This window comes from Tinamus guttatus, unplaced genomic scaffold (assembly GCF_059628265.1).
Source record: "Tinamus guttatus ecotype Peru unplaced genomic scaffold, ASM5962826v1 Tinamus_guttatus_pri_ptg000066l, whole genome shotgun sequence".
Taxonomy (NCBI): Eukaryota; Metazoa; Chordata; class Aves; order Tinamiformes; family Tinamidae; genus Tinamus; species Tinamus guttatus.
The window spans coordinates 76482-86846 of NW_028288600.1; the positions used below are offsets into that span (position 1 = coordinate 76482).

Below are 10365 nucleotides of genomic sequence, written 5' to 3' on the forward strand. Positions count from 1 at the left end.
CTGGTGTCACAGCCCCCAGTGCCAGGGTCCCTGGCATCATGGGCCCCCGTGCTTGGGTCCCCACTGTCACCATCCCCAACTTTGCAGGTCCCTGGTGTCACAGTCCCTGGTGTGGGGGGTCCCCAAATTGCAGGTCCCTGGTGCCAGGGTTCCTGGCCTCAGGGTCCCCAGTGTGGAGATCACCACTGTCACGGTCCCCAACATTGCAGGTCCCTGGTGTCATGGTCCCCAGTGCTTGGGTCCCCACTGTCATGGTCCCCAACATTGCAGGTCCCTGGTGTCACAGCCCCCAGTGCCAGAGTTCCTGGTGTGGGGGTCCCCACATTGCAGGTCCCTGGTGCCAGGGTTCCTGGCCTCAGGGTCCCCAGTGTGGAGATCACCACTGTCACGGTCCCCAACATTGGCACTGGGGCCCGTGACACCAGAGACCTGCAGAGTCAGGGACCGTGACAGCAGGGACCCAAGCACTGGGGCCCATGATGCCAGGGACCTGCAGAGTCCCCGGTGTCACAGTCCCCAACTGTGCAGGTCCCTGGCCTCAGGGTCCCCAGTGTGGAGATCACGAATGTCACCGTCCCCAACATTGCAGGTCCCTGGTGCCAGGGTTCCTGGCCTCAGGGTCCCCCGTGTGGGTGTTCCCCTTGTCAAGGTCCCCAAATTGCAGGTCCCTGGTGCCAGGGTCCCCAGCAGGCCCTACCTGCAGCCAGAATCCCCCAGTGGCATCAGGGCAGCAGCAGGCAGGAGGCGAGCGCGGGGCTGAGCCTTGTCTTGGTGCAGAACACTGAAAGGGAGAGAGAGAAAGTGCTAGAAACTCTGCTCTTTGGGAAAAAAAAATCCCAACAAGACCCATCAGAAGTGGCTTGGCGAGCTGGCCTTGTAAAGGAGCCCTAACAGGCCCCCAAATAGGCACAACCGTGGCCAGGTGACACTTCCCAACTGGGAAATCCCGGCCAAGGGTGACACTTCCATAGGAGCTGCCGTAGGGAAGGAGGGACACACTGTTGAGTGGCCACAGAGCTGCAGCACCCTGGGGTCCCGGAGGTCCCCGTGCCACCGAGCGCGGCTCCTTCGGGGACGGCACCGCAGGTCTCGTCCCAGCGCGGCTCCGCGGCCGAGGGGCTCCGAGGATCCCACGGCTCCCCGGCTGCTCATGCAGCTCTCACATGAGTGTCCTCCCTGTCCCATGGGAGGCCACGGGACATCCCTTCGGGAAGGGGCGGCCGGCAGCGCGCACGGATCCGCCAAGCGCCGCGGGGGCCCGGGCAAAACCAGCGCTTGGCATTTGGGGAGATTTTCATCTTCAAAGCCTAATAAACGCTAATACGCAAAATACCGCGTGAAAGCCACATCTGACGACGTGGGTCAGGTCACCCAAAGGACAATAGCTATAGTCATACGAGGAGTCCCACAGGGTGACACAACCATTCTGTGTTGGCAGGTTTCTGAGTTTTGTTTTTCTCTGCTATGGCGAGCGCAGGAGTCGAAGGCTTTATGTGAACGGGCGCAGCCGGAGGGTGCTCCGATGCCCACACACATGAAAACTGAGTTTTTTTCTGCTTTTCCCTTTGCGTGCAGTTTGCCCTGGTTCTGTTCGCAGTCTCGCAGCAGTTACCCGAGAGCTGCTTTCCTGGCGTTATTCTTTCATAAGTGACACTGCTTGGACAGTACATTAAAGTTAGATGACTGAGATAACACTAGGCTTTAATCTTCAAATAGCTTTGTTATTCAAAGAAAAATCAATTTACAAAATTGTTTATTACATTCAAGATGAATTTCATTCAAAAAAGCTTCTGTAGCTTCTTAAATGAAGATTTTTGCACATCTAATGTAAAAGTCTGAAGAGAAGCTCCATCTACCCTAGGAAGTTTGAGGTGTATCAGACCAACGTCGTCTTTAATTTTTATGGTAGTTAAGAACTTTTTTCTTAAACCAAAGCCCAGAGATATTTACAAAGAAAAGGTTAAAGATTCTGGTTGGCCTAGATACCAAATCACCGCAAATCAGCGGAGAACATCAGTACAGAACAGTCAGTACCAGGCACGCTTTGACATCAACATGTATTTGTACCTGCAGCTTCAGACCCGGAGGAGCCAAACACAGAGGAGAGAAAAGTCAAAACCAAAGCACTGCACATGAAAGTCTCACTCCTGGTTTTCATTATGACTTTAGTCAGATGTTCTTCTGGATCCTTGGAGTTATTTCTGCATCTGTTTATTGGTTTTATAGTTATTAATATATTGAGTGTAGGGGTTTGGGTTTCTTGTGGTTCTTTTTTGACTGGCAACTCATTTACAGTTTTTAAACTGAGAAATTAATGTTTTGGGGTAAGAAGGCTGAGGGAGATTTAATGCATATTGTTCCTTAAAGGCAGACAGTTCCACGGAGAGGGTCCTATAGACATCAGTAGCACTTATACAGCTGCAGAATCTAGATGTTAATAAAATGGGAAATTGAATATCAATGTTACCCAATCATTTGGAAGATAAAATGGAATAGTGTGAGTGCCCTTTACCATGGCTGTGGTGTGCAATAACTAGACAACGTGGAGACACGATTCTCATTCTTACCTTTGGTGCCATCTCAAAGAATACTCCTTCGATTGGTGCTTTTTCCCATCACGTCTAAAAAGATTCTGTGAATGCAATATTAAAAAAAAAAAAAAAGCCAGGATAAACAAGCCCATTTCTCTGCTAGTCTGGACAACCCCATATTCCCGTTCCTGAACTTGTCATGTTCCTATTTAAGGGAAAAACGTTTCTGGCTCTCATGGAACCTACTGGAAGCTCTGGAACCTACTGCCTTGATGATTAGAAACATTCTGTTTTCCAGACCACGATTACTGTCATATTAGCGATTTGACTAACAACACAGATCCGGAGCCTAAGTACATCCAAAACTGCAGACCAAGCTTCATCGCAAAGGCACCACTTCACATAATTAACAAGTTGGATATTGAAAGGACAGTTAAATTACAGTGGGGTATAAACATCCTTTGGAACAGAGGATGTTCAGACTGAGATATGACTAGTTTATGGCAGACACGTTAAGAACTGAATCATTTTGCCTACATGGTAGAAGCGTAAAATGTTAACTTTGAGTAAAACTGAAAACGCTCAACACGGGGGAGCGCTGGACCTTCTTGAGGTGGTCCTCATTGTGAACCATTCAGCACGGCGGAGCCATTAAAAATGAGAACTCTGACAGATTTCTTACACCTTCACCAGCCAGTTGAAACACAGTATCTCGGTCTAATGAAGAAAAGTGTGGGATATTGCCCCCCTGCAAAGAGAGAAGTGAGATAGTGAGGCAGCACACACATTGAGCAAGGCAAGGGCTCACGGAAGACACAGAATGAGAGGGTAACTAGTTTAAAACACTGCCAGACTTGAGAAAAAATGGTGTTTTCCTTCAATAATTTAGTGTCTTTGAGACTTTAAGTATTTTTTTTTTTGTGTATCTTAAGGAAACTCTGTAACTTAAATTCCTAACATCATTTCATAAGTTTTACATGGAACCACTGAATTATGACTTTTAGTGCTATTTATAAAATTACTTCCACGCTGCCTGAGTCCGTATTTGCTAATGCAAATATTATTAAATCATTTTTGGGCCCTGGCATGGTGCAAGGCCATGTACATGGTCTTGTACATGGTATGTACACACACACCAAGGGGACTTGGATGTGCTGAGGATCAGACGTGGATCATTTCCACCCTGGTCAAACATCAGCACCTTGAACCCAACATTCGTGGATGTTTTCTACATGCACCAATTCTAAAAGCACCATATTTCTACTTTCAGGAGCTTAAGTTTTGCAAGCAGGTCTTCCAAAACACACAACTGGCTTAGAAACCACAAAGTACTTGAAGAACCGTGGCATTCTGCTCTGTTTTTGAGCCAACAGGATATGCCCAGGTCTTATTTTCAGTCTTATTTTTTCCTCACAACGAGCAGCAGGAATGTTTTTTCTTGTTGTTTTTCACGCTAAAAAGCGAGTCTCCCGTAACAACCTGCTCCAGAAAGCGGCACGCCGGGCTGCAGAGCTCGCCGTTACCCTGCCAAGCTTTGCAGCGTGGAAGACCCCAGCGGGACGTCACCGCGGTTGCAGCGCGGCAGGTTGCGTGCGCGGGGGAGACGCAGGCCGCAGGCGCTACCTGCGCGCTCCCCGCCTGCGCTTTCCAGCCGCGTGGGCTAGGAAAGGAAACGGCGCTCGCACACAAAAACAGCCTGCGCTGCGGCACCCTGGAAGAGCAGCGTGGAAGTTTTTCCTATCGCAGGGGGTTGCACGGGAGGAGGGCGGCGGGCGCCCACGGACACCTTTTCCTAACACCTGCGGAGGGGGGGGGCGAGGCGTAAAAATAAAGAATTTTAAAGCAAAGGGAGCGGGCGTGGGTGGAAAAGCAGCGCGGGGACCCCCGGGCTCCTCGCGGCGCGGGCTGCGCGCAGCCCTGTCAGGAAAGGGCGGGAAGAGCCGTTAGCGGCGGCGCGGAGGCGGGAAGGGCGGTTGGCGTCGCGCGGCCGTTGCTGGGGGAGGGAGGGAGGGCGGGCGGCTGCCGGCCCCGCCGCTCGCCATGGCCGGGCCGCGGCGCCTCCCCGCGTGGGGCCTCCCCGCGTGGGGCCTCCTCGGGGTGGCCGCGGTGGTGGCGGCGGCGGCCGCGCCTGCCCGGGCTGAAGGTAACGCGGGATGGGGGGGGAAACGCCTTTTTGGGGGAATAAACCCCGTTTCGGGGGGAATAAACCCCGCTGGCAGCGCTGCATGGCACCCCAGGAAGGTGACGGTCACAGGGGGCTCTCTCCCAGCGACAGGAGCCCCTGTATTAACTTGCACAACTCTTGAGGTTCTCCCGACACATCCTCAAGCCTTCACCAGCAGCCCAAATCTGCCTTTAACTCCTCCGAGGCTTAAAAAAATAAAAATAAAAGCATCTCGCACCCACTCTGCTTCTCAGCCCCCTCAGGAGCCCTGCAGAGACCCTCTCTTCCCACTTAGCTTTTGCAACTTGTTACTTTATTTTTGAAAGGGCTCTGCTCGTTTGAGATCTGCTCTGTCCAACACAGGGCTCCGACCCTGGCACTGAAAGAGCTAAAATAAATCAAGAAGCATGGGACCCCCTTTCTAAGAGAAGGGGAAGGCAGGAGGAGGCTCGTGCTCCATTGAGCTGCTTGCGTTTCTCTCTGTGTTTTTGTAATTCCTTTTCTCTGCAGTGAGAGCTGTAACTGAGAAAGAATATTCTGCTGACATACTTCAAAAGAATCATATTTATGGCAACATCAGACAAGAAGGTAAAATTGTATTTTTTTAAAGATACTAAACTTTTAAAAAGAATTTTGAGAGTAAAGTAAGTACAGTGATAATGCATGTAAACAATGCTGCATGTGGAAGTGATGCAAGACCTGTTATACCAGGCCCTTATTAGCCATAATTATGTACAAGAATGTACACAATCCTCTAGAGAAAGCTCATCTCTGATGAAGCAGGAAAACATGCAGTTTTCTTACTTTATTCCATTTTTTTCCTACCAGTTGGTGTCACACCACAGCTGAATTAATATACCATTTTTGCTCCACAACAAACTATCACATTTCATCTGCCTGTTAAATTTATATGAATACATTTAGGTGAGCAAATTGAGCTTCTGATGCAATGTTAAGTACCTCCTACTAGAAATATTGTATCCTAAATTGTTAACCTCTCCTTCAAGAATAATAAATTGAAGAGTAGCAAGGGACAATTTATGCCTAATGGCAATTCCTAATGCAACCTCACTGAGCTAAATATGCTGCTGAGGACTCCAGAATATGATTGCAACTGCATAGAGCAGTTGAGGTCATGGCTTTAGAAATACATCTCTCCTGTGGAGCTTCTTCAAGCACTTGGAGCATTTGCTGCCCAGGGAGCAGCTCAGCTGCAGGCTCCAAGTCTGGTGTTTGCTCTCGAGACCCAGGACTAAAGGTCCTTGTGCCACCAGCACCAGCCACCACAGGGACACTTCCATGAGCACAGACATGGACCAGACACCCACGTAATCCTGACTTCATTTTCCACCTTGGGGCTTTAAAAAGTATAAACTTTAGTGCATCTTTGAAGGTATTTTGTTAATTTAATTCCAGATAAATGTGTCAGGTCTTTTACCTTACTCTCTTGTATTTCAGTTAGTGTCTACGTGAAAGTATTTACAAATAGCCCGTTCCTAGTGTGTATGGATTTAGGCCTTTCTCAAGAAGAAATAATAGATCCCGACTATTTGTGGATCGGTCCAGATGGAAAAAATTTAAAAGGTTAGTTATTTTGTCCTGACTACAACTAGTTTTCACCCTTCCTACCTTAGCCATTTTTTCCAATCACCCATATGAGGTTTTTACTGAAATCTCACATACATAGAAACAGCCCTAGCCATGTGGAGGGAGGGGGTGGGAATCAGGAAAATGTGCTGAGACAGAAAGCAGAAACCGTTTCTCAACCATTTACAAGGGAAAATGAGTCAACCACAAATGGCCAAAGAGATTTCTGTGTGAGATCATGTATTTTCCTTTGTTTCTGGTGATGCCATCCTGCATCAGCCCAGCCAGCGGGTCCCAAGAGTCACAGGGTCCCTTGTCAGTTTTTCCCCCCAAGCTCTGACATTTAGACTGTTTCCTTTCTCCCCCTAAATTCTCAAATGCTCAGTATAAAAACAAACTGTTATAAGTCCTCAAATTCATTAATTAAATGATGTTTCAGTCCAATATGAATCAGTATGCTGTTATGTACAAGAGAATGATCTCATCTTTGTATGCTCTAAAGTAGAGCATCAGAAACCAAATATTTCCAGCAATTAAGTATTTCCCATTTCTGTTCTAGGGCAAACGTATATGAATTTTACAGAAACAGGAAAGCTGATGGTGCTGGGTTTTAAGGAGTCCATGTCTGGAGCCTACACTTGCACTCTTTCTCACAAGATCGTTGAAGCCGAGACGCAGGACGAGACGGAGGTGTCCGAAGCGTACAAATTCATGGTATATGGTAAGATCACCAGTTTGGTCATGAACTAACACACACAGCTTTTGTGTTTATTTCAAGCCTTGGTAACAGAATTAGTTATCACTATCCCAGGGAAAAGTATTTTGTCAAATTAACACCTACAAAGAACTCAGGGTAACCTGAAGAATGAGATCATTCTCTACAAGAACAAGGTGAACTACAAGAATTCCCGTGATACTCAAGAGCAGCAGAGGAATCCCAGGTCTCTTTCCAGAGGAGGCACCAGACAGACACGCTCTGTGTTGGACTCGTTCCCATTAGTAACGGTGGTTCATGAATATCACTTCCCTACCCACCAAAAACATTTCAAAAAATGATTAGAAAGAAAACCTTTCCTTTTGTTTTAGCCATTTTAAAATGTTCACTCTCAAGCTACAAGTGCATAGATTTTTTTCTCATAATACTAAAATGTACTGGAATTACTGTAACTAAGCTTACAGACTCTGAAATGGTCTTGCTAGTTCATTTATTTTACTACTTGTCATTTTCTTGTCTCATTACTTGGGAGCAGAGCCTCAGGACCTAAGCATGTAGGAGTATTTCAAACAGAATGCCTCTTTCCAGGCAGGTCAGCTAAAGGATAACAGCTTGTACTGTTATGCTTAATGAGCAAACTCACTTGCTTAATTCTAAATAAAGGCTTAAATATAAGATGTGAAGTGCATTGATACGATACCGTGTGAGATAATGTGTGTGTTTATGTTGCTGTGCTCATTCACAAATCTTTTCAAGCATACAGGGAACCTGACTATACATACAAGATATCTCTTCGCTTCACTACAAAGGAATGCAAACTTGGAGCTAACAAGCAGTTCTTTGAGGAACTGAAGAGAATCCTGGATAATATTCTCTCTGATCTGGCGTGTCATGTCATAGACCCATCATATAAATGCCATTCTGTCAAGATGCCAAAACAGAACCTCCTGCATGAGCTGTTTATTACTTTTCAAGGTAACAGACATAAGTTTGGGAGGGATCCCTTCATTTTTAAAAGCAACTAAGGAATAGTATAAGCATCTGAAATTATATTAGTGAAATATACCTTCCAAAGTCGTTTCCCTTTTTTGGTCTCCCTGTATTTTTTCTTAGTAGCCCACAGATGGAGCTAAAATGCAGTTTATACATTGAGTTTGTAATAGTTGCTAAGGTTAAGAAATACAACATGTTACTTTAAGGTGTAGAGTTTGAAGGAATTGTTGAAAGGAGGTAATTGATGGCATCTGTCATGATTCTTCACCAATGCAATCACAAAAGGAAAAAGGTCAGTCATTTTTCATTATTTGATTTTTAATGAGTCTGACCTCTGTGGTTTTGCTTGATTCTAAGAAATTGCACAGAGATTAAAAGCAAGAGCTTCACAGCTCCCTTATGGCAATAGCAGGGAGGCTGTTCTGCTGCTCAAAACAGGTTAAGTCAACCCTGATGGCTGCCCTAATTTAAAGCGACTGTGTCACTGAGGAAAGGAAACTGCTCTGAGTGTTTTGACCACATTTTCTCCTGTCTATATTCTCATCGCATGCTAAGAGATTGCCAGTGTTTTCCAAGGTTAACCAGAAGATGCAAATGACAGATACATCCCTTGTAATGTATTTTTCAAAACACGTACACTAACGTATTCTTTTCTCCCCCCAGTAAACCCTTTTGCACCAGGATGGGAAGAAGTTTGCAACCACCTTCCTTACGACTGCGAAGATGAAACAAACAGGAGAGTTCAAGAGGTTGTGGCAGCTCCTTTGTCTTCTCTGCACATTAAACATGAATTTCTACGTTAGCAGCTACAGTTTTGACTCATAATAATCCAGTCTGCCCAAAATTTTCTGGAATGAATAGCATTGTAAATTATGGTTTGTGGATTTCTAGTAATTCAACCGAAGATGGAAAAATGTTTTTAAAAGTCAAGTTGATGCAAAAATTTGTTGAAGAGAAAAAGACTTAATCTTTCTTTTATGTTTACTTCATATAGTAGTAAGATTTTGGTAATATTACTGTGTTAGCATATTGTGTTCCAAATTCTATAAACTAAATATTTGCATTGTGATTTAGTAGATGGAATAACAGTACAAAATAAACCTGCTGTAGTTGATTTTCAAATCTCTAGCTTCTTAATGTGTATGTGCCATCACACTGCAATAGCAGGTCTGATTCCAGGCCCCCTGAAGCCAAGGAAAGACTCCAGTTAAGGTGACAGGTCAAAAATATAAAGTACTTGCTGATAATCCAGAACAAACACAATCTAAGAATATCTTTTTATTCTTCTTCTAATGTTTCTAAATTTCAGGCAAGAAACCGTATTGAAGAGTTTGTTAATAAACAGACATATACTTTGAAGCATGACTTTCAAACCCTGCCTACAATACGCTACGTGGACCACAGCTTTGAAGTTACTCGCATTGACAGCTGCCGACCAGGTTTTGGGAAAAACGATGTCACCCACAACGACTGCGCTAGTTGCTGTGGTAAATATTAGATCCATTCATTTACATCTTGGATATTAGCCCTGATCACAGCTCCCCCTAAGGAATAGTTTGTATACAGACCTTTCAAACATAAATGTATTTCCATTCATCTTTTGGAAAGGCATCAAATTGCAGAAACATTTGTTAGTGCATTAGGAAACGTAACTGTGCTTCAAAATAGAGTAAATGAAAGCAGTGAAATGCCTTTTCTAGGTAATTTGTCAGCATATAGGGTAAATAAAAATACTTATCTTAATGATACTGCCCTGAGAAGTGTTCTGTTATTTTAAAAGATGTGCTTAACAGGACCTAGTTCTGGATTTAGAGCTAGTGAGGGAAAGGCATCCTCAGTAGAGGTCTAGAACAGCTGTAGCTGCATAGCCTTGTCCAATGGTCATGGTTCCTGTCCAAGGTAACGGGAAACTGACAAAAATACTGTAAATGTGCTTGTTTGCAGTGGTTTGTGACCCCGGAACATACAGTCCTAACAATGAAGTGACCTGCCGAACTTGTGTAAGAACTCAAATCAAACAGTACGGAGCAAAATCTTGCTAATGAACTTAGAAAAATAAAATTGGAAACTGAAGAGGAGTTGTGAAAGCCTTGTCTTCATGTCCCTTTTCTTTCTAGTTACCATTCTGGAAACCTGCACTTAATGTTGAACAACAGCCAGAGCCCATCGTTCAAAATCCTACAGTTTCTGTAATCAGGAACCACTTAGATTGTAAAAACATGCAAAGAGTGTTCAAATTCAATACAAGGAAAAGGATATAAAGAAAATTATGAAGTTTGCCATGTGGTTTTTAGCAAAAAGCCTGGTTCTCAGTGGTGACACCAAACAAGCCCCAGCTGTGCACTCTAGCTTGCACATTAAGGAGTTATAAACAG

General features: G+C 45.1%; 1 protein-coding gene across 1 annotated transcript; it reads left to right on the plus strand.

Moving 5' to 3' along the window:
- Positions 1–4571: 4571 nt before the first annotated feature.
- Positions 4572–10068, plus strand: ZPBP2 (zona pellucida binding protein 2). The gene is made up of 8 exons (XM_088519643.1): positions 4572–4674; positions 5206–5283; positions 6154–6279; positions 6842–7003; positions 7754–7972; positions 8654–8739; positions 9300–9477; positions 9935–10068. The coding sequence occupies exons 1-8, from the start codon at positions 4572–4574 to the stop codon at positions 10030–10032; spliced, it is 1050 nt and encodes a 349-aa protein (XP_088375769.1). The 3' UTR covers positions 10033–10068.
- The last annotated feature ends 297 nt before the right edge of the window (positions 10069–10365 follow it).